This window comes from Dermacentor albipictus, chromosome 10, assembly GCF_038994185.2.
Source record: "Dermacentor albipictus isolate Rhodes 1998 colony chromosome 10, USDA_Dalb.pri_finalv2, whole genome shotgun sequence".
NCBI classification, from domain to species: Eukaryota; Metazoa; Arthropoda; class Arachnida; order Ixodida; family Ixodidae; genus Dermacentor; species Dermacentor albipictus.
In genome coordinates, this window is record NC_091830.1 from 22,653,759 (window position 1) to 22,681,330 (window position 27,572).

General features: G+C 46.8%; 2 protein-coding genes across 9 annotated transcripts in view; one reads left to right on the forward strand and one right to left on the reverse strand.

The window, feature by feature from the left end:
* LOC135921694 (uncharacterized) overlaps window positions 1-1,005 on the forward strand; it is a 33,170-nt gene extending 32,165 nt beyond the window's left edge. The window contains exon 13 of the mRNA XM_065455997.1: window positions 351-1,005. Coding sequence (XP_065312069.1) covers window positions 351-629 — 279 coding nt within the window. The 3' untranslated portion in view covers window positions 630-1,005. The remainder of the gene's footprint in view (window positions 1-350) is intronic.
* The window catches only part of LOC135921697 (uncharacterized), a 381,860-nt gene that overhangs the window by 108,846 nt on the left and 245,442 nt on the right, over window positions 1-27,572 (reverse strand). For 2 of the 8 annotated variants that reach the window (XM_070527011.1, XM_070527013.1), the window contains one exon: window positions 2,399-2,624. The exons of the other annotated variants lie outside the window; for them this stretch is intronic. The gene's annotated coding sequence lies outside the window, so the exon portion shown is untranslated. The remainder of the gene's footprint in view (window positions 1-2,398; window positions 2,625-27,572) is intronic. 8 annotated transcript variants of the gene reach the window in all.

Below are 27,572 nucleotides of genomic sequence, written 5' to 3' on the forward strand. Positions count from 1 at the left end.
GCTTCGCTTTTAATATTCCAACGTGTGGGTTGGATCTGCATAATTCTTTACGCTTTAGCGTGAGGAGTGTCAATATAGGAAAAAAATAGTTTATGGTTGTCAAGTTTGAGAAGCCGGTGAGGACCACCGTCAGTAGCACTTCACTCGACGAAGAGGCTGGACATTGTCGGGTGAGTCGCTGAACAAATCTTTGCAATGTGGTGAATGAGGTTTAAATCACGGATCCGGGAGCTCAAAGGAGTGCGACGTAATGCTAACGCATCTCTCTCCCATTTGCCGCTATAACGCCTTTGAAATCTTTTTATTCTCTCCTCCGTGATCCCTCTCTCTCTCTCTCTCTTGACGTGCAGGCTTTCAGGGTCGCTTACAGCGTGAAGGCGGCCACCGGCCATTGGCCCGGCTCGAGTGACCAGTCACACGTGACGGCCTCGAACAGGGTGTTCTTCAAGCTCGCCTGTCAGACGCTGTGCGTGACCCCGGGCGCACCCCAGGACCCCAACAGCCTCGACGGGCTGACCGCTCACGCCGCCTGCCTGTACGCGGCGGGAACGATGCCGCAGTTTCACCGCGCGTTCCACTGCAGAAAATCGAACAAGATGTGGCGACTGAGGAAGTGCAAAATGACGTGACCATAAAACTTGCAAAGAGGGATAGGGAGGACTGTCTGCACTGAAACTGTTGACCAAATAGCGTAACATTCAATTTTTTACAGGTCGGAGGGTAGGGACGTAGTGGCAAAAGCGATAGCAAGCCAAGTCACTATAGACGTAGGTTGCTGCAGAAAATTATGTTTAGTGTTCTAAGAGGTCACGGAATACTGTTTAATAGCGATTCTCGTCGTTTGATTACTGTAATACTGAGAAATTGCGTGACGTATGTTATGCTACTGCATTTGTCCATTTTGTTGTCGGTACCAGCCACAGATACCGGGTTCTGGATCCTAACAAAATAGAATTTCAATGAATATTAATAAAAGACAATTGAATAAAATAAAGATTTAATGGAAGCTCAGTCATTCTGCATCATTCAATTTGCGAGTTCTTGGCCCAAATGGACGTTTACGCCTCTTTATTTTTTTTGTGTGTGTGTGTGCTCTCGTATACTGAGGACGTCGAACGCTATACGTTCATATCCGGCAGCACGCGTTTATGTTGAATGCCCATATCGACAGTCAAAATAACTAGTACTGTTGGGTGCAGTATTAGCCATGGTCTTATCCTTTTGGGTGCAAACACAAGGCTCTGGCGTTATTTTGTAATTCGAATGATTGTCACGGAAAGAATGATGGACATGTGTGAAGGAAGCGCAGGATCAAGAAAACAATTGTGCATATTTCTGCATGCTTGACCGGAATGACTGTACGCAAGGTATAAAAAAAGCCCCAGTTGGCAATCCACAATGAAAGCGACTACAACGCAGCAAACGGCAAGGGACGGCCGAGTAGATATGTGACAGAGAAGTGCTACGAATAGCATATTCTGCTTTCGTCATGTATGTTTCATTTTGGGTGCAGTGTAGGCGCTTTCGTTAGAAAAGTTAACCCTATTTATTTAACATTTGCTTCTAACAATAGCACTCACACACAACACAGCTCCTTCAGGACTGCACAGAATCATCGTGCAGCTGTGCATACGTGCCCACACTACCGCTCTGTAAGGCGTTAGTCTTATTAGGTATGACAATATACCTCTCATAGATTAGTGTAGTCACGGGCTGCCGTACATCACGTGTTTATTTTATGTGGTACACTTGAAATGTACCAGTAAAATCTATGCTTCTCTGCCACTTGTGTAGCTAGAGTACGTGGCTGGGCTGATGCTAAACCCAAAGAAAGCCAGCAATAATAGACAATTTACCTAAAGCACACTCATTAACTTTTTACTCACGCCCTCTGGAATACACGGCCAACTTGAGAAAGTGATGCATAGAAGTGGCGGAATCATGTTTGCGGTGCTGAAATCTCAGGACTACGACCACTTCTGAAATGCCGGTCTTTACCACGGGCTAGATTTAAAATTGGCTTCAGAGCTAAGGTCGCCCTGAACACACCGATTTATTCATTCACCGTGATTCAACGTCCCAAAGAAACAACTGGGACTATCAGACACGTAGCATACAGTACACGGATGGCTCCAAAATAATTGTGACTACCTGGAAATATTTGACGTGCACGTAAATCTAAGCACACTGGCGTATTTCTTTCTTTTTTTGCATTTCGCTTCTTCTATATGCGTTTTTTTTTTTTACTTTGAACCCGTGACCTCGCGTTCGGCTCCAGAACGCTACAGCCACTGCACAACCACGACGGATGCCCCAAACTGCAGCAACGGGAGCGCCTTTGGAAACAGTTTGCTTATGCGTCAGTGTATTGATCACATCAAATCTTAAAGACAGTTACCTCGCAATCTTATCCAGAAGAAGCAAAATCAAAAACGCTCCGACCGCGGCTTGAGGCAGCCGCGAAGAGCTACGACCGAGACGATCAGCTCTGGGCCGTCCAGCAGGTCCTCGAGGCGCTCGAAAGGCACGGACCCAGCGAGCCGGCAACGGCGAGCGGAGATCCGCGCCGTAACGGCGACTTCGAGGATGACGTAGGCCCTCGCCGGGCCCGCACGAGCGCCCAACTGCAGGCATAAATAAAGTTGGCTTCAATCCAATCCGATCCAATCTCGCAATCTTAGCATTTCCGTTAAGCAGAGGCGACTTCACTACCGCTCTGCTTCGCCTTCGCAATTGCAACATTTCGCCTAAAGCGAGTAAGCGAAAAGTTAACCAAGTTTTATGTAACCATCCTATAGCTACTGTTGCAATTTTCTTGCGGCTAGCGTTTTCGTAGCCACTTATAGTGTAGCTGTCGAAATGGCGGGGTCTATGAAAGTGTTCCGCATTAGAAATCGACTGCGCTAAGCAGATCCATTGCAATGTATACCTCGGTACGGGATCTAGGAACAACAGTGACAGAACTGAACGAATGTTTATATGGGCAATGCTCAAGACCGGTTTTCACTTTATATTCATTGTGCAGCTTTGGCAAGCTCGCAGACTCATTCAAAGCATTGTTTTTTTGTTTTGTTTTTGAGGCATCGAAGATGGGGTTGCAAGGAGCAGTGATGTTACAATTTAAAACACTGTTACAAGCAGCCGTGATGTTACAACGAGAAACCATGATGTTACATCAATATTTCGTGCCCAATTTTCAGCGCAGTGAATAACTCCATATATATATATATTTGCCTTTAATATAACTTGCTTGCATATAGTTACTTGCGCATATACACTTGCTGGTAATTCCAACGGTGCGTCAATTTTTTACTTTTTCGCGTGTTTCTAATGTATCTAAACACTGTGCGAACACATTTGAAATGCCGGTAATGTGTCCATGCTCTCTTTCAATTGTAATATTTTTATTTGTTATAGTTTCCGTTACCTTATTTCACGAAAGTACAAACTGTGTACTTGAATACCCGTTAGTAATACAGGTAGCGATGCATATCCGCTTTCAGTGGTTTGTTTGTTTGAGCTTTGCAGTTTGCTTTTTTCTTTTTTGTATGGATTGTCGTGTCATCTGTTTTTTTTTGTTATATTTTTTTTAGATTGCGTGATTGTTTCTTTCCTTGACGCTGTTTTGCAGCGAAATTCTCTCCAAGTGTAATTAAACTGCATTTCATCCTGCCCTCACTCAACGCCTCTCTGGAGGCCTGCGAGGTATTTCTAAATAAGTATTTGACGCTTTCCTTAGCTTTCACATTGCTGCTCGCCGAATTCTCCCTCGCGTTTGCATCAAACTACTTTGATTTCTGAACAGGAATAGTATACGACATCTCTCCGACGGTGTTACTTGGCATTCGCCGTAATTTTACAATTTCTTGGGAGAATTCCGCCTCTAAAAACCTTTAATTTATACTTTCGCTTGCAGAACTCTACAAAAAACTTTTTAGTAACCGTGCAAATTAGTCGCCACTCTCGCTTTACTTCTTTATTTCTCAGTTCTACTCTTTTTCTCGTGTACGATAATATACCTTCGCACATTCTCTCTCTTTCCCATTCTCCATTTCCCGACGGCCGTATACTTCTCTACTGCCCACCGCAATTTTCCCCAACACCTTGTTTTTTACCGATATCTTCATTTTTCTCTCCTCTTGTCTATCGTTTTCTATTCCTCTCCTCCTGTTCGGCAATTCTATATTTCCCTTTCTTTCCTTTTTACCCTACTTTGTTTTTATTATTCCCTTTTCCCTACTTTTTTACTTTCTTTCGTGCCCTCCATTTCCTTCCTTCTCTCTTCGTTATCTCTCTTTAGCTTTACTTCTTCCTGAATTATCGCTTTTCCACTTTATGATTTCTCTCTCACTCTGTTCTTTTCTTTGCCTTTCAATCCGCGTGTCTGCTTATTGAGTGCGTTCTGTAGAAAGTAGGATGAAGGAGCCCCTACGTGAATGGAAGAGGAGGAATAAAATCTGACCATTTATAACGATCTCGTTAAGGCCTTTTACCTCAGTCGCCGAACCTTCCCCCCACCTCACCCCAAGTTCAGCCGGGCGCAGGCTACCACCTTGCGCCTGCTACAAACAAACACGTACCCTTCACCCACCCGCCTCCACCTTATATTCCCAGACGTTTACAGTACCCCTAACTGCCAGTGCTGTGGCATTCACCCGGCTACGTTTCCCATATGCTATGGGAGTGCCCAGCACAGTACACACACATTAACACCACGACCCTGTCGTCGAGGTTACATGCCGCTCTGCGGAGCTCCACTCTCGAAAACCAAACCTGGGCTTCCCAGCACGCCCGTGAGGCGGCGACGAGGCAAGCCCTCGACGTCCCCTCATGCGAGGCTTAAGCCCGGCCATCATAAAGTGCTGGTTCTACAATAAAAGTTTATCGACCCCTCCCCCCCCCTTGAGAAAAAAGATGGGGGAAGGGAGCGGTTCAGGGTGAGTCCCTATTGGTTGGTCCCTATGGTGGGTCCAAGACTCCAGTGGCCACCGCGACCCGCCCAGCTTGATCCAGGAAAGCGTACATTGGCCAAGCCCCCGTCGGGGTATACATGCTTCTTGAGCAACGACAGCCTGTGCACCTCAGCGTTACTGCGTTCGCCTCCGTCGCAATACCGCCTCCGAAAACTCTTGCTGGGCTGCAGGACGCTGTAGTCACCTAGGCAACGCGGCGCTTTCTGTCCTTGTGTTGTCACTATCATTGTCACCGCTATCGCTATTTCTCTTCAAGCTTTCCTTCAAGTTTATTTGTCGGCGTCTGTCTTTATGTGCGTCACACAGTTTCCTATTATTGTTACTAGAGGGGTTTCTGGCACTGCGATCGTCCAGCCACCTTCGGCACGATGGAAATGAGTACATGAATTTGTCTGACCTTCGGGCTTGTGGTTTCTCGTGTTCTTGTGGCTTTGTTTACTGTGCTTCACATGACTTTATTGACATACATTTCAGAGCAATCGTAATTTTCTAAACCCAGAGCGCCACAAGACTGTAAGCAAATGCGTTTTAATGGCAAATTGTTATGTTTCTGGCGCAATATAGTGTGATATATGATTCATTTCCAAAGTCACAAAGCCGTCTACAGCCAGGAACGAAGTTAGACAAATCCATCCTCTAATTACATCATTCGCACGCTGGTTGAACTGCCATGCTTGCTGCTGTCGTAGACAGTAGGGCCTTTATTCTCTGGAGTAATGTTTATGTGAAACTTCAATATGCAAGACCAGCTTGCATTCATTAATTTCCGGCGCCACGAGAGAAACAAACACAAGTATAACATTTTGATTAGCGCGCCTTTGGCGATGACGATGCAAATCTTGGAGGCGACTGATGCTACTGTAGCTAGTTCATTTACGTATTAATAGAGGGCGCAACTATACTTGATGGAGAAAATGCAATGTTTTTGACGGTTGAAACCACCCTCCATAGGTTGCGGAGTGGTCCAGTCACATCATTTGCTTTAAAAGAGTCTTGCTCAGTCTATCTCGTGCTGCTATGTTATATTTATTGCTAAGATTTAAAACTGTTGGCGTTATTTTTCTTCTTCTTTGGTGGCTTCACCTGTAAGCTGTTATTTATACTAAATGATGCAGCGGAAAGCCCGGCGTAGTTTTCAGCGTGGTATGCCCTTTGTGTAGAGATATTGGGACAGTCCCCATAGGTGACGTGTGCAACTTCAGTGGAAAGATAATGCAAGGAATATTTAGCAGTAGTAATAGTAGTAGTAGTAGTTTAGGAACAATGCTACTTTGAACAGGAACAGGATTGCTGGTAGTAGAAACAGCTGCATTGTGTTATTAGCTGCAGTAGGAAGTTGCAATAATTACAGTAGCAGAGAGAGTAATAACAGTACTAATAGTATAGGTAGTACTAGCAGCCGCAGGACGAAGTCTTGCATTGGACATAAAGCTAGGATGCGATGAAGATGATGATGAGCAGCAGTTGGAGTAGAAGTAATACGCTTATTAGCGACTGCAGTAGTTTTATTAGTAGAAGTATAGTAAGTGGTGATAGTAGTAAGTAGGTAAGTAGCTGGTAAAGAGGTAAATAGTAGTAAGTAAGTTGGAAGTAGCAGCATTTCTAGTGACGGTAGCGATATAGCAGCGACAATAGCAGTAGCTAGTAGCTACACGGTTATTAACATTATAGTATCACTAGTAGGTGCAAGAGTGCAACAGGGGGACTGGGAGCTAACCACTGTCGTTGGAGATGAAACTAAACTTTATTAAAAATGGTCCGCCAGTTTTTTGCTGTGATGCGATGAGGAGGCGGCTCGAAGTCCTCGGACTCGGGTGACATCTTCGGCTTGCCAGACGCTCAGAGCAGCCAGTTCCGAACTTTTGAGAGCCACCTCCGAGTGGCGACGACGCCGACTCACTTGGTCCCCGGCGGCCCATGGCAGCCGGGCCGGCATCGGGAAAGAGCGAGTTCGAGGCTTTCTAAACGTTTGTTAACGGCCGCGGTTATGGAGGCGTTCCAAACGACGGCGGTTTCAGTACCGCTGTTCCCAGCAGATTGCCGGAGCATGCGTCGCAGCGTTGCTCTGTGTCCGCACGCTTTACACGCATGAGTCGGGTATAATTCTGGGTAACAGTGGTGCAAGATGGCCGGGCTAGGGTAGGCGTGTGTTTGCCGTGGTTGGAATGTGGATATTTCGAGTCTGTAGTGTAGGGTGAGGTCTCTGAACGTGGTCAGGCGATTGCAGTCTACCGGTGCTAACATGTGGGACAGAAACTTAGAGATTAACAAAGAAGCTGGAGAACATGTTAAGGAGCGCGGAATTAGCGATGCAACGAAAAATGTTAGGCGCAACGTTAAGAGGCAGAAAGAGAGCTGTGTGGATCAGAGAGTAAATGCGAATACCCGATATTCTAAATGACATTAAAGCACAAAAACGCAGCTGGGCAATCCATGTAATGCGCAACGCAAATAACCGGTGGATCATTAGATACATAGAATGGGTGCCAAGGAAAGGGAAGCGCAGTTGAAGACGGCAGTAAACTAGGTGGAGTGAGGAAATTGAGAAATTTCCAGGCGTAAGTTGGAATTAGCTACTGCATGACAGGGTTAATTGGAGATCGCTGGGAGAGGCCTTCGTCCTGCAGCGTACATAAAAGTAGGCTGTTGATGGCGGTGATATCTAGTAAAACAGAATGGTAGTAGCAGTAGGGTTAGAAGTAGGAGCAGTAGCAGCGGTTGTTGAAGTACAAGCACTTGTGGTAGTAACTAGTATAGTGGCAATATTATGAGGTAGCAATAGGAGCTTAACATACTACTACTGCTATTGATACTACTACTATCGGATCAGTTGTAGTAGTGGTAGTAGTAGTAGTGGAAGTAGTGATTGTAGTAGTAGTAGTAGTAGTAGTAGTAGTAGTAGTAGTAGTAGCAGTAGTAGTAGTAGTAAGTGGAAGTAGTGTTTGTATTAGTAGTAGTAGTAGTAGTAGTAGTAGTAGTAGTAGTAGTAGTAGTAGTAGTAGTAGTAGTAGTAGTAGTAGTAGCAGTAGTAGTAGCAGTAGTAGTAGTAGTAGTATTTCCTTTTGTATTTAATGGCCCATACGTACCTGAGGGAATTGGCCATGAATTGTAAGGGAGGAACATAAGCGGCTCACGCGACAATTGAGCTGCCTGCTTTCTCTCAGTGTTGCTGTAAAGTTAAGCTTCTTTGGATTCATCGTTGCGTGTCTCCCAACGTCCTACTTGCTAACACTACTATTTTGAATGCACGCTCGCTCCTCATTTCGCAAAGCCAAAAACACACAAAAAAACTATGTGTGTGTATGGGGGGGGGGGAGGGGGGGGGGAGGCTGTCTGAGCAGCAAAGCAGAAGACGGTGTCCATTCCTTTTAACATCTTACGACGTTTTCGCGGTGCCATTTCCCCCCGACGTTGCAGGGGGCCGCCGGGGGCCATCCCCGAATCGGTTCGCATAATCAGGCCTGCACAAGGACAGCCTGCCACACCCCGAAGGCTTCGAGCGTGCCCGCCACGAAGCAGCAGTTTATAGACTCAAACTGTCAGCCCTAAATATACGCTGGTCGAGGTGTGTCTGCCCACGGCGAGCGGCGACAATTCCGGACAGCGCACACCTGGTCTATCGGCCAGCTGTGCACCTACACAAAACCTGGTGAAGGAACGTTTTAAGCCTAATCCGCACACCTTGCTGGGCCAAGGAGTTGCTGGGCCAAGGACTGTATAATGAGTCCCGTAGAAATTATCATGGTGCGGTACTCATCCTACGGTCTCATTTTACGCCTTCAAGGTGAAAGGCGTAAAATGAGAGAAGAAAATGAACGAAGAAAAGCAAGAAAAATGGATTTTAAAGTGAGACGACGTATGTGCGAAGGAAGCAGGAAACGCTACAAGATACATAAAACGAAGAAGGATAATCGAGCAAACCCAGGGGGCCTGACAGCCACATGAATGCGGTAGATTCATATCGTTGGCTTTATTGCCTGTTCCCTTTGTAAGATTCCTAAGTGTTGATTTATTGATTGATTGATTGATTGATTGATTGATTGATTCGTGGGATTTAACATCCGAAAGCAGGACTGGGGCTATACGAGGGACGCCGTGGTGGTAGGGTACGGAATATTTTTTGTTCATCTCGGATCCCCTAAGATGCATCTAAATCTAAGCACGCGAGCGTTTTTGTATTTGTGCCCCAGTGGAATGCTACCACCGCCACAGGGATCCAAGCCTACGATTTGGCGCTAAGCGGCTGTACGCGATAGCGACTGGACCACCTCTCCGGTTGTGACTGTAACCAAGATATATATTTAAAAAAATATCGTGGAAATTTACCGATGAGGACAGAAATTTTAGCGAGCCCGTGAATCATATTTAACAACTCTCAGCACAACGGGCAATGAGGCAAACGTATATAGGGCATTCGACGTAGGGGCAAATGAATGAAATTTGGTGAGAGATATACACGGAGGAACGCTTGGTAGCTCGTGCAGAATTCTCCTTCAGAATATGAGAACATAGGAAGTGACACAAAACAGGGCACGCCACACCCGACAATACGGGAAAATGGGGCATGTATACAATGCTAAAAAAATAATTATGCAGATGCGGCGCGCTTCTTGGAATATATGCGAAGCGTAACGTTCGTGCAGTGGTTAACCAATGGACATAGGTGTACCCATCTCGCTCCTGCGTTTCTGACGCGAAGGAAACGGGCTCCCACGCATGCGCAGTGTGACACACGGGGCGATCATGTCTAAGTGCTCGCTGACGTCGGCACTGTGGAATACGTGCAACTGCGGCCTCATGGTTAGAGCATGGCGTTTGTTGTGCTGGGGGACAGAGCTTGGATTCCACCATAAGGCACGTAACTTGGTTTATATTTTCTTTATTTGTTTTTTCCGCTTTCTTTAAGTACCCGCCGCGGTTGCTCAGTGGCTATGGTGTTGGGCTGCTGAGCACGAGGTCGCGGGAACGAATCCCGGCCACGGAGGCCGCCTTTCAATGGGGGCGAAATGCGAAAACGCCCATGTACTTAGATTTAGGTGGACGTTAAAGAACCCCAGGTGGTCGAAATTTCCGGAGTCCTCCACTACGGCATGCCCCATAATCAGAAAGTGGTTTTGGCACGTAAAACCCCATAATTTAATTTTTTTTCTCAAAAAAAGCTCCGCTTTCATGATAGCGTCCTTTCGACGCCGCAACGGAAGGAGCTTTCTGGTAGTATTTCGGGGGTTGCGCGACAAAGAATGCAGGTTTTTTTTTTTAACTGACCCTGATTGTGCTGCAACGCAACTCGCATCTATTCGCGACGCGTCAAACTCTGTCGAGAAATGCATCAGTCGCTGCGCCCTACTGCCGTAAACGCCGAAAGATGAAACGGCGATCGCTCGCTACCTTCAAGAAGGATGCGCGTTCCAACGCGCCCGCGGAGCCTCGTTTCTCCATCTCCTATTCCGCGACGTCTCTATTCAAGACACTGTGGTCGCCCCCGAGGCGACACCGCGTGCAGATCCCGTGCACCGGCTTTCCTTTTCGTGAGCGCTCGCGCGCACACATGTATACGTACAACACACGCGGAAGCTCCTGGCTTCTGGGAGCTTCTCAAAGTGTGTTTTGGGGGGGGGGGGGGGGGGGCGAAACGGCAATAGAGCCGTGACCTCGATGCAACTGTTCTTCGCCGTTGACGGCGCCGCCGCGACCGACCGAAAACCCGGCGTTATAATTACTCCCGTCCGCACAGCGCAGGCACGCCCACCGGTCCGCGTACCTCTTAACCACGCGGCGAAGAACACTGAGAGACGCGGTCTTTCGGTATGCTATCCCGTATGGAAATTAATCCCCAGCCCCCGCCTCCGGCTGAGAGAGCACGGCACACATGCGGACCGACTGCCCCCCCCCCCCCCCATACACACACACACACTCCGTCAGCCAGTTTGCTCGCCTAGGAAGGTATCACTTGCTCGACGATGACGACTCTATTACGCGGGACGACCGATGCTCGTCGGTCTCTCCTCGGACCTCTCGGAGAAGGGTGCCCCGAAAATGGGTCTACCGCGTGAGGAGGCCCTGATGAGTTGGTCGCCGTGATGAGTGTTCGTGTGTGCTAGCGAGAGAGGGAACTACGCGCGTCGGTCTAGCAGCCCTGATGTTTATATATAACGTCGTGCCCGAGGTGAAATCGTAACGGATGGATTTCGCCGTTTCCTTTTCGGTCCAATTGAGTACGGAGAAGCAGTTCGGGTCGATGGGCGTCCTTGATCGAGGCTGAGCAGCAGCCTACGCAAGCACGCGCAGCACCTGTTGTTGTTGTTGTTTATTTTATTTATTTGCAAAATACTGCAGGCCTATGCGAGCCCAAGCAGGAGTGGTAAAATTACAAGAAAATAATAATACATGCATTCAGGAGAAAGCAAACTTTATCCTAAAAAATATCGAATGATGTTTAGCGACATAATCGCTTTGGATGAATGGAATATTATCGTTTGGTATGTTACCAATGTGAAAAAAAAACTATTTTAGGTACCATTGTTAGATGACAAAAACAACGTATTCATGTACGTGGACAAAGGCTGAGATTGGCTGACTGAGAGAGATATATGTCAATCTTATTTGTAATGGGGTCTTCGTACCAGCCATCTAAGCAGGTACTACGTTGTCACAAGATCTTTAGTGCTGGTGCCAAAAGATTTTTTGCACTCAGCGCAGGTGAGAAGCTACGCAAGAATAGATCACTCACCGGAGGGAAGCGAGAATCACAGACGGTTATAGATCTTGGTCAAGGTTTCGGCGATTACTATATTACAATGGGAGAGTGGAGGCAGACCGACTTCACTGGTTGTCGCACGACGTGACTCCAACGACTGCAATGAATCATTGTAGTTTGGGACCCAAGCAAGACAGAGGCTCACATGAATAAGGAGACTTGAAGGAATCAACGTGGCTGAACAGAGGCCGTTTGTACAAGGTGTTTTGTCTTCGACATGGCGACAACTGATTGATTGCAATCTCTAGCTTCTCTCGGCGCGCTTATATACCTACAAGACCTGCTTAAACTGAAGCGACGAGCGCGCGTAGCCTGACACGATCACTTTGAAAGAGGATTATGTAAACGACGTTGGGCAAACATGCCGTCAACCTGCATGATAGCTTACCTCACCGAGTAGCCGGGGTGACGACATAATACATCACCGGGAACGAGGATTTTCTCGGCAACCGCCACTACGTGGCTGATCTATGATAAAACACGAAGGCGAGCGAGTTGGGAGCGCCACTCGAGAGGTCGTGGGAGAATGCACCGGCCGTGAGGGCAGGCAACACTACGTCAGGCTTACGCCGTAGCTCGAGGTTACAACATGCAGAAGGGCAGCGGATTGGGCGAGCTGGTGTTCCATGGTAACAATAAAATTCAAACAGCGCTAGACGACAGGACCAGAAAGAGGAGGAGACAAACACGGCGCTGACATGAGTGCACAGAGTGTACGCAGCGATCGATTTTGGCTTAGAAAGATTGCAAGATTAGCAGAGGCAAAGCTCGTGCTGGAATCTTTCAGCAGCAGTAGTAGTTGAGGGTGGAACCTAAATTTTTCGGCCATTTGGCATGCGGCAGTTTGGTTATGAGTTGAGAAGATACACTGCCTGAAATTTTGTTTTATTTGCGTTGTCATGTTAAGTTTATCTTTTGCGGTGGTCTCTGGGGCCTCTTTTCCGAGTCCTTCTGGGGGTCAGTTGTACCTTTGAGATGCGTAACCACGCAACATTGAACGTGTGACCGCAAGCTATGCTTAGTGTTTGCGCTGGTTCACCTCATACTGTGGGAAGGTTATCGTCTCTCATGTGACTAATAACGCAATGAAGTGCAATGTCACCAATACCAAAGCACGATAATAAGACGACAAAGTGTACACAGAAATCCCGGAGGAAACAGCTGTCATTGGCCAAATGCATACAAGATGGCGCCACATTATGCCGCCAAAAAAAAAAAGCACGCCGCACAAGCGCCGAAGACTCTGTAGTCACCTCGCTAAGCGCCAAGGTTTTGCTGATGATGACTCTTTTCTCGCTCTTACATGATGATGAGTAAGAGTGAGTGATCGTGATGATGACTGATTGATGAGCAAAACTGGCTATTCATGAGCAAGAACACACGTCAGAAACACTCTGTGGACTGCGTTCTTGAAATTGTCATGTTAATCACTTAGGCAACAGTTATTGTAGGCAAAAAAAAACATTAGTTGTTTGCTCAGTTGTACTGCGTGCTAGATTGCTTAGGTTACTTGAGATATTTACAACATGCCACCAAAAGGCGCTGAAGTGAAGCCCTGACCAAAAGTGTACTAAATTTATTGAACTTTCGCCTCCCACACGGGAGTCTTGTCCGCTGTGAAAAGATTCAGTGCTCTTTTTGTCAGTGCTTTACTGCGCGTTCTTTGGACACGTGTTCTTCTCTCTCCGACGACCTACACTAGGTAAGTGACTTGGTATTAGACTTGTCTGCAGATATCAAGGCGGACATTGTTGAGAGAATCCCAGGAAGTTCTTAGCGTTTTTCTGTGGAAGGATATGGATTGTCCACGTAGTCTAAAGAATGTTTGTTCGTAAAGTGTACAGGTGAATTGCCTATAGAGAACATCTGCGCTCAATACCTTCACTTCTTGTGAGCTAGTTTGTCTAAACTTTCTGTTACCGTTCTTTGCAGAAGTATAAGGCCTACAATAGAACAATAGACCTGATATTTAATTTTCATCTACGGTATCTCCGTCCCGACGTGGGAGGTACCCTCTACACCCCGACGAACAGTCGGGTGTTCTTCAGGACCCTTTTCGGAAATAAAGTTTCACCATCACCACCTGCCCGACAAAAAGGCGGGCTAGTTGGTTTCTGGAGTTTGTACGCACACTGACAGCGCAGAATCGTAGAAAACAGGCAGAAAAAGAACGAATACGTTCCATCTATTTCTTTTTCTTCGTGCATATTTTGCAAATTGTGCACTGTCAGTATGTATGCAATTATTCATAGATAGTACAAACATTTCATACAGCCACGAATATACAAGTTTGCAATAATAACAGATCACGGGATGAAAAGGTGTTGGGTCGGCCATGTAATTCGTAGAACAGATAGCCAGTGTTGCATTGTGCCAAGGCACGGATAACGCAATAGAGGACGGCAGATGGCAAAGTAATCTGGTGAAATTAAAACTTAGTGCATCGGAACTGAGGAAATGCACAGGCTTATGGTGCAGTCAGCTGCAACCACAGCGGTGTAATTAAGTTACGTTCCGCCAAAATTAAGCCTCTGAGGAGTTTACTTCGGTTGTAGGTAATTATGATGACAAGAAGGCCAGGCCGCCTACAAGAAGTCGCAGACAGTCTTCGCATTGTCCGAATTAATTTTTGTGAAGGGCTTTACGTAACCAGCACTGCCGCGTCTGAGTGATCCCTCATCTGGCCTCGGCTTGTATGTTTGTTCCTAGTATTTATTTTGCTACATTATTTGCTTGCCTTCGTGTCAATTCAAACACATACTCTGAAGTAGCAAGCCTTGCATACAGCAGGACTGGCACCTTCAGCTTTTACTAGACTCTCTCTCTCTCTCTCTCCCTCTCGCTGAGCAATGCGAAATCTCTTAGCCAACTTGAACGCCGTACTTTGCTTGAGGCGGTGCCGTAAAGTATGCGCACCGCGACTCTGAAAGGAGAAAAAAAAAAGATGCGAGAGGTGAACGAACCGATCGACTGCTGACCGCGCGCACTGTACGTAGCGATCACCTGCCGATAGAGAAAGGGTTGCAGGGCCGGGCCGAACCGAAACGAAGAACGCGCGCCATTGTGAGTGAAATTGGGGTCGACCAACCCGTCCCCCCGAGGCTTTCGCCGAGGCGAAGCGTCTGCATAGGTGGCGCGCCTGTGCAGACGTTTCGGCTAACCGCGGACGCCTCTTTACGGCCTCTTTTTAACGTAAAACGGCGCCGTTTAGGCTGGCGATAAGGCGCAAGGGGAAAAAGGGGAAGGGGTCGCTGCCTCGTGGATCGACATGCGCGTCAGGCTCTCGGCGAATAGCAAGTGTAGATTTCATGCTGCGCCTGACTGCATTCCAGACGAGCAGAGAGGATCCGGTAAGTACGGTAGGAGTAGCTCCCAGTCATAACTGCACGTCAGTGGAGGAACGAATGGATAGAAAATATGAGGGGAGGGGGGGGGAAGCAACAAAATTCAAAATTACAAAAGACATATTTTTAGCATACAAAGGCGAAGGATGTTGTAGAAATAAATGAAAAAAAAGAATGACAAAAGCAGTGGGCTTCGACAATTTATCTGGCTATGAACTCAATTACGGCAATGGAAGGTGCTCGCCCGGCTTTTGGAAAGCCTCCAACTTTCTGTAAAATACTTCCGCATCCTTCTAGAAACCGTTCGTATGGACTACGATCTGCGGCAGTGAAGCCAACGATAGAGGAGCGCAGCTTCAGCAACATGTGTCACTGCGCGAAGTGGTCCGGCAGAGTGTGCAGGGAGTTCCGCATCGGTCAAAACGCGGTAAACAAAAACGGAAAAATGAATGACGTTTAACACTGAGCGGTGTGTGTTTTTTTTCTTACTTTATTATAACCGCTGTAGCAAGGTGATATTTGCGCATTCCGTTCCTTAACTTAAGCCTACGTGAAAGAGACCTTGGAACTATTTTCATCAGCGCTGTTACTTGTGCTGCCCTTTGTCTCCGCATTCCTACGTCGCCACAGAAAGTAGTCCGGGAACATACACCTCTCTTGCAGTAAATGACGGCAAGATGATGACCCGATGGGAAACTAAGCATGACAATGACGAGGATGACATGAAGAAAACGACGGGATGGCGACTGCGTGACAACGGTACTTAGTTGATTGACATCCAAGACAGCGAAGAGATCAACGAAGAGGATAGTAGCTGCACCCAAAAGACGCTCAGTGAACGGCTAATTCGTGTCGCTTAGAGTGAGCGTTGTCTTCTCATTTCATTTCTTTTTCTTTGCCTACGAAATGCACGCACGGACGTCCCCGGTCTCAGAGTCTGCGACAAACGCCGCCGAATATGCCAAACGCAAAAGTTGTGCGATAGCTCACCGCTCGACGCGTCCGCAGGTCGGGCTGCTAACTGCACGTCGCCACAAGGCGTCCAATAGGAATTCGGACACTGTGGTGCGCATGCCTTAATTATTGCTTTAGGAGTAGGATTGTCCAATGGGAAAAAGTGTGTGTGTGTGTGTGTGTGTGTGTGTGTGTGTGTGTGTGTGTGTGTGTGTGTGTGCGTGTGTGCGTGTGTGCGTGTGTGCGTGTGTGCGTGTGTGTGTGTGTGTGTGTGTGGGGGGGGGGGGGGGGGGGCGAGCCGATCGCGTGACAAAGGCACAGAGGGAATGGGAGAGCTTAGGAGGATGTTTACGCGTGTATGTAAAGGTATGAATATAGCATACAGTGTATATATACATATATGTAGCCCAATTGACGCTTATCAGCTGCTGACCACCATCACTTCGCTCCTCGAAGAGCAGAATGCGCGTTATGCTAACTCATTTCTCGTGCATTTACCGCGATATGATCACTGATTTTGTTTTCCTTTTTTTTTTGCTCTGTCACATAGCGAGTGAGAAACTGAGGGAGACATGATGTTCCCTTTGACATGTGGGCTAACGAAGACTGAGTGACAGCTATAATATGCGACACGACAATGACGACGGTATGACGAAGATAGATGACATTGCTTGAGAGCTCTAAACTGGCATTCTAGGTAAATGCAAAAGTAACAGATTAGAAAATATATCTCGTTATGTAAAGGTCTGAGAGTAAATGTACAAATTAAACAAAAATAAACTGGAAGGAGACGATAAATGGACTAGGACAAGCATTCCAGTGAGACCGGACTACAAAGAAAGGTACCCACAGGACATGTATAGGCGAGTCAAACGAAATTTTGCGGGCCGTGGATTAGCTGCTGCCGTTGTTTACGAAATACCTTGTCTGGGAACGGGCAAGGAAATTTGGATCATTCGACGTGCCGGCGCAACTTTGACGAATAGAAACGGTTACAGGCTGCTCTGTATGTTTTCCTGGCGACCTCTGGTACCGTTGCTTAGCAAATTCAAGTCATCGCAGACACCTCTAACCACATCATCATCATCATCATCATCACGATCATCATGGTTACGCCCACTGCAGGGCAAATGCCTCTCCCATACTTCTCCAACAACCCCGGCCATGTACTAATTGTGGCTATGCCATGCCTGCAAACTTCTTAATCTCATCCGCCCACCTAACTTTCTGCCGCCCCCTGCTACGCTTCCCTTCCCTTGGAATCCAGTCCGTAACCCTTAATGACCCTCGGTTATTTTCCCTCCTCATTACATGTCCTGCCCATGCCCATTTCTTTTTCTTGATTTCCACTAAGATGTCATTAACTCGCGTTTGTTCCCTCACCCAATCTGCTCTTTTTCTTATCCCTTAACGTTACACCCATCATTCTTCTTTCCATAGCTCGTTGCGTCGTCCTCAAGCACAGCCGTCACGCAAATGTATCTGCACCGAAATGAAACACCTTAGCATTGTAATACAAAGTTCATTGGAAATGCCTGTTAACTTACGGCCTTCGTTGACGATCAAGGCTAAATTCACGCCAAAGGCTGTATAGGTGGGCGATTTGGTGCCGATTTATTGCCCTCCGCCTGTCCTGCTGCATAAATCAGTTACGAAAGACCTTCGCGGTCACACAAGTAGTGGACCTCTCTGAAAGTAGCACGAAAACGCATGCGCGCGCGGTAAACTTTGCGCGCGTAGGAGCCTTCAATGCGAACAGTGGGAACGGCTGCCGAATGTAGGCGTGACACGTTAATTTGGCTCGGATACTCCGCACCTACGCGGCACCGATTCTGTCCACTTGTTTCATGGCCTGTTGTGTTGGACGAGAGGTTTCTAGAGGCCACATTACAAGGTGTAGGCCGTGGCAAAAGCATAATAGAGTAGCTCACCGAGATACGAGTGTATCGGTTGGAGCGGAAAGCGGAATGTTCCGTTACTGCGAGACAAACTTTAAATACACCGAAAATGTTAGTAAAAAAACATTTCAAAAGAAGACGCGCGGGTCTATCGCATCGTACAATGCATCCATGGGGGAAGTGCGTGTGGTCACAAGTTTGCATACAATTACAGTCATTTCTATCCGCCTCACAAAAGAGGTGACAGAGTTGCACAGTTTTCTTTAAAAAATTTAGTGGAGGTGTTTTACGATCCGAAACCGAAACTTGATTATGTGGCACTCAGTTGTGGGTTAGCCTGGATGACTCTGGCCTTCTGGGCTTCTTGAAGGTGACTATAGATTTAAGTTCAAGGGCGTTTTTCGTTTTCCTTTCGCAGCTATTTCAATGCACTTACCACTGCCGACATCGAACCCTTGACCTCGAGCTCAGCCACGCAACGCCGTAGCCACTTAGCTACTGTTGCCGGTGACACATTTTTCTTCCCATTTGTGTTGTGCGTTAGTGCTGGATTATTTTCCTGGGTCGTTCGAGCGCTGTGTTTTACAGCGTCCGCTGTCATGGGCTCAACCCAATAGCCGTTCCGGTTGTCCGCCTACGCTGCCGTTGTACGCTGAAGCTATCCTCAGGATTAAGGAAAAAATGCCCAGTCCCCGCCGGGTTCGAATCCGGGCGCTCTACCACTGCGCCACGCCAGCACTTTCTAGCTGCTGCGGAAATATGACCTACACAGGTGTCTTAGCGCGCGAGGAGTCACGCGATGTGAGATGCGCGATACGTGCACACTTTTATTTACTTATTTGTTTATTTCAAGATTACTGCTAGCCTCTCGTTAAAAGCCTTAAGCAGGAGTGGTTACATACATGACGACCAAGACTGAGTACAAGGTGGGAAGCGTGAGCAAAATGAAATAGCACTGAATTTGAACATATAAGCAGCGTGTCATTTGCGAGAACGTAGTGATTAGCGCAAATAATGTGAAATTATTCCAGAAGAAAAAGTAAACTGCTCTTAGCGCCAAGTTGTCAAACACTTAAGAGACAGAAAAACTAAAGTAGAATAATATATGTATACCACGCGTGGCTAACGATTACAGAACATACATCCTGTCAGACAAATATAATGTGGTAGTGTGTAAAAGTGTGTAGCAGTGGCAGAAGCATCAGTAAACACGTGCGTTCAATTATGTGGAAGGACAAGCTGAAAAGAAGAGAGAAAAAGGAAAGGAGGGCAGGGATGTACCCCGGTCATTTACACAATTTCTTTAAGCAGCTTTAAGAATGATTCAATGGTGTCGCAGGCAACCACCGCAGCAGGAAGTACATTCCATTCCCTAATGGAATGGAATGTACTTCCATTACATTAGGGAATGGAAGTACAAGGTCAATTGCGGTTGCGTATTATTGCAGCAGGTGGCGTGCCATATAGAAGTGCCATCGTATCGTGCCACTTGTCGCGCGATGTGAGATGTGCACCACGTAGCGCCAATACGTGTAAACTTTACATTGCTGTTGCGTTGTTTGCTACCATGCGTCACGACATGTAGCAGCTGTGTCGTGTCGTGCCACCTGTAAAGGCATGTGACATGTGCGCCTAGATTCTCGATACCTGTGTTTACTCTTCGATACAAGTTACGGCGCCTCCTCGCAAGGTACGACCAGCAGGTGAAGTGGCCCGTAGATCTACACGCGCGGCTTAACCAGGTAACTTGGGACGCAGCAAGCCTCTTCTGCAGAGAGCAGCACAAGCCGCAGCTCACCATCGACTCCGGGCGGGCAGTTCAGTTCGTCTTCGTGAAAATGACCATACACTGTGTGTAAGACCTCGGCATGCTACTTGTGTGCAATAGTCAATGTAGCTCTTCGCACGCTGGGTGTTCTTTGGACTTTGTATTTATGAACAACAAAGCACACGTAGTTCCTCGCTACATGTCCGTCGCGATCTACATTTCGGATCATAAAGCACACCTGAGTGGGTTTCAGTAATTGTGTGCAAATTAAAGCACTGCTTTCCGTATGCTCACTTATTGCAGTTACCGTCTCCAACAAGCTGACAGCGGTGTTCTGTGGAGCCCCTCTTCCAGCTTACGCTGTAACTGTGTTGCGTCTGCCGTGGAGGCCTGTAATTTTTTCTAACCACTACTTTGCGCTTGTCGAATTTGGGCCAGCAATGTCACTCTTTACGTTGAACAGCCAGATGACCATTCCATGCGTCGTCAGGTTGTAGTGCTGTTCGCGAAGCAACCTGTCATTGCTCGCTCCTTTGCGGGCACTTCGTCTGTGTCGATGGTTTCGCATTCGACTGCAGTGGGGCGTCACTATCAGCCGCACAGTGGAGTCCACAGCAGTTTTTGTATGGTGTCGGCATCGTGCAGAATAATGGTCTGAATCGAGGAAGCACAGGCCATCGCCTCCGAGATCGCACGTACATGCCTGCACAATCTCGGAAGCCATGCAAAAGCGGAGCAGCGTACGGCAAGATGCATCGGATACAGGGAAACAATGGAAATATATATGGAGGAGATCAATATTTCATGATTGGCAGTGAGTTTTTATGAGCACACAGGCTTCACAGCACATAAAAGTGGATCTAAGTGTCCGATTGTAACCTTGCTTGGCGAGCAAGACTTTCAGGGTAAAAAACCTTAAAGGTCAAGGCTTTCAGTGCCACACCAGAAGTTGTTCTGCATGTGAGAAAATGCACACGATGACCATAAACTGGTGCATAGGAGTCACTATTCTTGGGTCCACGGGCCACGTTCCCTCATGTTAGTGACACATTCTGCAGAATTGGAATAGCATTGCGTTTGTAAATATGCGGTATCTCTGATATAAACTGTACGAAAAGTTGGGGCCCTCTGTAAAACATTCACGCCCGTAGATTCCTAGCCTTCTCTTCAACAGATAGGAAAACAATGCGCTCCAAGAAAGCTGTTCTACTCGATCCTAACAAGCTCGCTGTCAACAGCAACAAATACCTGACACCAACAGCAACGGAACGAACACGACATCACTAAGCATTCCATAACACAATTCTACAAGAAGCGATTCGTTTAAGAAGTCTTTCTTTCGCAAAACAATACCTGAGTGGAACAGGTTAAAAAAAAATGGCTGTGGCTTAGGTAAGGTTAAGCCCAGGATGCGAAGCATACTAGCCTTTATTTTAGTTGTTGAACCACTGTTTAGCCTGGTGAACTGCTGTTGCTTGGCTATATTTGGTTCGGCTAGACGAAGAAACAACTCATGCGTTACTCTGCTTCGCCTTCAAGAGTGGAACGCGACAGCGTTCCCGTCGACCCGCCAAGGGGTGTAAGACAATGGGCTACAGGGCAGCGACTACGCGCCCCGCATTGGACGCGGTGAGCGTCGAGCAAAGCAGCGTTCGGCGCGGCAACGAAATGTGCGCCTGAGCAAGAGACGCACGCCTTAGAAACAGCGCGTTTCTAAGGCAACACCGCATTCACTAGAGGCGCTTTTGTACCGCTTTGAAGCGTTGTACTCGTGGCTCAGTGGTAGCGTCTCCGTCCCACACTCCGGAGACCCTGGTTCGATTCCCACCCAGCCCGTCTTGCAAGAGTTGAGCCAAAGCCACTTCTCCTCTGTCGTGACGTCACGGTGTCACGTGATTTCATGGTCACCGCCGCGCCTGAGGAGCTGGGTTGAGCCCTCGTAATATGCTTCGCATAAAAAAATGCGCCTCACACTCAGATTGTGCAACCTGTCTTTAGTATTGTATATGTTTTCTGTTTATACCTACCCTTATGCAAAAGTGTCCGTCTTGAGTTTAGTTTTTTCTAGCCTGCTTGGCTTCGCCTAAGACCAAAAGTATGCGGTAAATATAGAAAAAAAAATATTGCTTATGGATGCATCGGCTCCTGGAGCATGAAGATAGCTCAGACACAATCGCTTTTCAGGTCAATTTATTGCTGACTTGTGCACTAAAAACACGGAAGGAAAACACTTTTTATTTGAATGCCACTATTATACGCCAGGGGAACAATGTCTATGTATAGTCGCCCAAATCTTTAACTGGTGTGCGGGAGCGGCGACTTTTCCGGGCGTCAGCGCCGTTTGACGGGGCGAGGCTGGAAACAGTCTGAGGCTAAGCGCATGATGACAAAGCGCGCTCAGCTGGGCCCGTCGTCTACTAGGCTGTTTCCAGCCTCGCCGCGTCATACGGCGCTGACGCCCGGAAAAGTCGCCGCTCCCGCACACCAGTTAAAGATTTGGGCGACTGTACATATACAAAGTGACGATCTCCTAATGTTTGCTGAAGTAAAAACTACTTTTGGTTGCGTAAACACAGAAATGATGCATTCTGAATTTTTATGTCATTTTGCGGTATTTGAAATGCTCTTCACGCCCGCCTTTTGCCTTCTGGAACGATGCAACTGTCTGTATCTAAATGGTGTCAATTTTCTCCAAAGCTGGTGGTAAGAAAACGTGGTGGTTTCACTTTGATGCACTCCGCCATGCATCTGACATCATATCCGGGGTGAATTTTTTATTCATCAAGGCTGAGAGCTCGGCAAGTTGGTGTGGTTCCATCTTAAATTTCTTAAATTGAGAAAATTTTTTTCATAATTTCAAACGCAATGCTATTCCAGTTCTGCAGAATGTGTCACTAACATGGTGGAATGTGCCCCGTGGACTAAAGAATAGTGACTCCTATGCACCAGTTTATGGTCATCATGTGTATTTTCACACATGCAGAACAACTTCTGGTGTGGCCCTGAAAGCCTTGACCTTTAGGGTTTTTTACCCCGAAAGTCTTGCTTTGGTGCATTTTGATTCTGAATTTTCTCCAAAGCTGGTGGTAAGAATTCGTGGTGGTTTCACTTTGATGCACTCCGCCATGCATCTGAGATCATATCCGGGGTGAATTTGTTATTCATCAAAGCTGAGAGCTGGGCGAATCGGTGCGGTTCCATCTTAACGAAAGAATCCGCGGAAAAGACGTAAACGAGAAAGAGAGAAAAGACAAACACGGGCGTTGTGTTTGTCGTTTCTCTCTTTCTCGTTTGCGTCTTTCTCGCGCACTTTTTCGTTCGGGCGTGAATATGTTACGCAGTCGCTTTCTATACATAGTTAATTTGTGAGGTGGACTAAATACAGCGTGTCATATGTGCACAAGGGTTCACGGGATGATGTGCACAAGGTTACTTCACGCGTCCGCCGCGAATATTTCACCGGAGCGAAGACGAAGTGGAAATAAAGCAGGGCGCGACACTTCGGGCTTCGCTCCAGTTTCGTGTGACCACACCGACACGCGCGGTTTCCGTTCGACTCTTCTCTGCTTGCAGTTGCTTCTCGAGAGGCTGAAGAATCAAATAACAATAATGAAAAAAGGACTACATAAGAAGGTGAGTGCATCTAGGAGGTCGTAAAGTTGTTTTCCGCGCCATGCCCGAATCGCTCTAGGGCTAACGATAATCTGGCCCCCTTATCGGAAGGAGAGTTTACGATGTCTCAAATTGAGGCTGGCAAACAAAAACAAAATCTTATTTTAGTTTCCGAAAGGGGCGGGATGAGGGTCTTGCATTAGCCGCATCCACGAAGAGTGTTCGCATCTGAGAAAGATCGCAGGTAATAAACTCAGGCTGAGCATCAAAACTAGCGCATTTAAAACAGTAAGCAATAACCGCAGCGCTAACTCGACAGACACAATAATGGCGACAGTACGTTCTGAGGGAAAGGTGACGTACCGCCAGCTTTCTTGCGTTGCTGACGCTACACCATTATTATTTCAAGTATGAACTGACTAACGCTAGAGCAAGTTCTGCTAACACTACCGTTACCTTTTTCACACTCCTAGTGATGCGGTTTTTCCGATGGCTAACAAGCGTATATATAAAGTCTCTATATATCTATTGCAAAATATCTATTGTACGGTACAGCCAACTCAAACTACACCTGCGATAAGAGAAGCCATGGTTGAAAACTGTGGGCTGATTCTAGTCGCCTGGTGCCCATCCAAATATCTGACACGATAATGTTCAAGGTATAGTCATTAAAGTTTATTTTGCTCAGTTTTAGGGTCCTCTCGAGAAGCAATCCACGTGTTCACATGGCGAAAACATGCAGATTCCAAACACGTGTTGAAATCTACGCTAAGCGGTGCTTCAGTAAAACGGTAATTTAGATGCTTTACAACTAAAGGTGATGCATGGTATTTCGTTTTACTTCATCCATTGCAACGTGTAACCTCATGTAGTGTTTATTTTTAATACCATAATGGTCGCAACGTTATTGCCATGCAATTTCTTTAATCTAATTACTGCATCGTGCACAAGCAATGGTCAAACGTAAACTACAAATCCAGTGCATGCCCAAAGTGAGGTGTATATGCAGTGATGTCAGGAGGACGAAGGCGATGTATGACGCTTGTCGAAGAAAAAATCGTGAGGACAGATGTATGGCATAGAAAAGTACGCGCATCATGTCACATTTAAGCATTATTTGCACCGCTTCTGTTGCAGGGGGACACACCCATTCTGGAGGATTCTTCAAGAACGGGCCCACATGCAGCGGCACATATATACCGCGTGACTGAGTCATAGAAAATAATGTAAATAATAAGTCCGGTACATATAATCCACTCTTCCATTCTGCGGTAGGTGTGCTTTAGAGCCGGCACTAGACGTTGAAGCCTTGTGTTGGAAGTTATTTTTCTGCGCCACATAAGAGCTGCGCGTCCATTCGCTACATAGTGTGGCGACATACGAGGATAATCAAAGCCAGTTCCACTGGTACTTTAGTTCGGCCCACACATGACCTTAGTATATATATATATATATATGAGTGTGTGTGTGTGTGTGTGTGTGTGTATCCGCCAAGGATCCCCACTGCAGCCGTGCCAAATCCTGGAGGCTGCGAAGGGAAAGCTCCACTCCAGTTTTACCCCTCCCATGATTCAAACTTACCCCTTAATGCAGGGGATGTTAGCCATGGGACAAACCAAGCACTTTTTATACACCCACAATGGTGTTGCAGTGCTTGGTGTGGGGTCAGTTTACAGTGGTAATACTTGTTATATTCCAACTTTATTTTCATTGATTTGAACAAACTATAGGTCGATTGCTTTGGAGAAAGTAAAGGATAGACGCATTTTGAAGATTGTACACGTGTTTTGCGCCGTTCTATAGCGGAAAGAAAATTTAAAACTTTCTTGGTTGGGCCCGCGGCTCTTTCAGAATGCAATGCAGCGTTCCCTTAGCGTTCCCTAGGCGGGTGTAGAACGGCTTTACAAAGTGATGACGTCACCACTGTTAGGTGTTCGGCGGCAGGAAGCCAGCCGGCTGTCAAGAAAAAAGCCGGTTCCCGAGGCCAAGAAGGCGCTAGCACAATGCCCACACACACAAAAAAATACGTTTTCATCATCAGCATTGTTGTGGAAAGCGCTTTTTGTGATGGTTCTTCAAAAACCACATGCACGCAAAAATAAACCACAAATTCGTGGGAATTTAGCGTTAAATGCGAGAGACATGCGTTAGCATTACGTCGCACCTCCTTGAGGTCCCGTATCCGTGATGTAAACTGTGTTCACCACATCGCAAGGTGTTGTTCAGGGGCTGGCTCGCCGCACGTCCTGCGTATACGAGGTTGGAAGTGCAACAGACGGTGACCCGGAGTAGAGCACTGTCAGTTGCCCTATATGTACGTATCAATTCGCGAAATTTAAATTCGGAAGTTCGAAGAATAAAGACGAAGCTAGATAGCAGCGTGTTAAATAGGGCTGGTTGGTTCATCTTTAGAATAAAAACAGGAAGAGGGAAACACAGGACGAGCCTGTTTACTCGCTACTGTTTACTCGCGACGTCGTGTTTACTAGCTCGTCATGTGTTGCGCTGTTCCTGTTTTTATTTCTAATGAAGTCATATAATTCCTTTAATTGAATAGTTGGTTGCTAGGGTCTCACTATTACTGGCGGTTTGTCACTGAGATTGTAAACGAAGAGCACGTAGTATTATTGGCGTAGGATACTTTCATTTAAAGAAAGAAAGTTCGGTGCATGAAAGCTGGGACACCCTTTACACTGTTTTCTCTGCACCGTAACTGCAGTGTTCTTGCAAAGTGGAGGCAGTTTGCCTCGTCCGCCGGGCAGCGCGAGATGCGTACTGTGTCCCGCAGTTTCTATTTTTTCGGGAACGGCGTCGTGACTGATCACAGCGTGTGGCTGGGCATCGTAGAACCGACACGCAATGAATTATCTGACATGCAATATGGATCGCTTGTTTACGTACAGGTATATATACAAGCGCTTGGGATGGGAACACCGAAACGTACACGGATCTTGTTCTTTCCCGCAAATTATCTCGCATCCATCGTGACTCGGCCGGGGCCGAGCGAAGATGCAGTGCGATCACTTACTTTCGTAATCGGGCCACTTATCGTGTGATGTAGTGTTGGAGCTGGATGGATGGATGGATGTTATGAGCGTCCCCTTTGGAACGGGGCGGTGGGTTGCGCCACCGAGCTCTTGCTACTATACTGCCTAATATTCTACCTAGGTTGAACAATGAAAACAGACACAAAAAGTACTATGAACTACCATGCCCAAATTTTCTGATCCCCTATTGCGAACTGTGCTTTTGTACGTCTCCGTCTTTTGTCGTTTCCCTACTTTTCTCCCACCAATCCTCCAGTCGCCTCTTACTAATGTCTATTGCGGACGTGTTTGCTTTACCACTGCTCCCTCTGAACCCAAGGGCTTCAAGGAGGCCAGTGGTGCCTAAATAGACCGCTGGGTAGACGTCTTCACATTCTAATAAAACATGCTCCGTAGTTTCCCTAGCTTTACCACAGCAAGCACATGCTTCTTCTTCCTTTTTATATCTCGCTTTATAGGTGCGTGTTCTAAGGCATCCTGAGGGGGTCAACGCGCCCCCTGCCGTCAATTGCGTCACCGTGACGAAGACGGATTCCCGGGGAGAGGGCGTTCCTGGCGTACTCGGTCTATGCGGATCATCTGTCACGCTTTCGTATTCGCTTTGTTTGCACACGCGTACACCTTGAGTAAACCGACGTGCGCTTAAAAGGTCGAGCTTTTGTGTGCGGAACAACATACCTGGACGCTCAGGTTGGGGCACGGTATAAGAAATGCGCAGTCACTGTCATGCTTAACACGAAAAGGCTTCCAAGCGAAAGCTTTAGCTCGATCACAGCTCCTACTCCGCCTATTAAAGTACGTGAAAAACGCAGAAATGCTTTTCTGGGGTAACTCCATCGCCGATTCTAATGAACTTCGCAGAATATTAGTGGGAAATTTCAATTATAGGAAATTTTCGAAGCGGAATTTCGCTTATAGCCTGCATATTTTACGAGAATCACTCAAATCCGCAAGCTTTAAAAAAAATATAGAAGCACGAAGTTTACTAATACGTTAATCTGCACCAGAAACAAACATTGCAGTTCTGAAAATTCCTTCAGCCAGAACATCCAAAGCGGACAAATTTGTTATACTAGTATATCAAACGCACATTTCTTACGATGTTTACGAAAGTTTCGCAAAAGTCCTGCTAACAGATTGGTGGTGAATTTGAGAGCCATTGTCAAGTACATCAAATTTGTCTACTTAAGATTCGTTATTACGCGCAACTGACAGAATT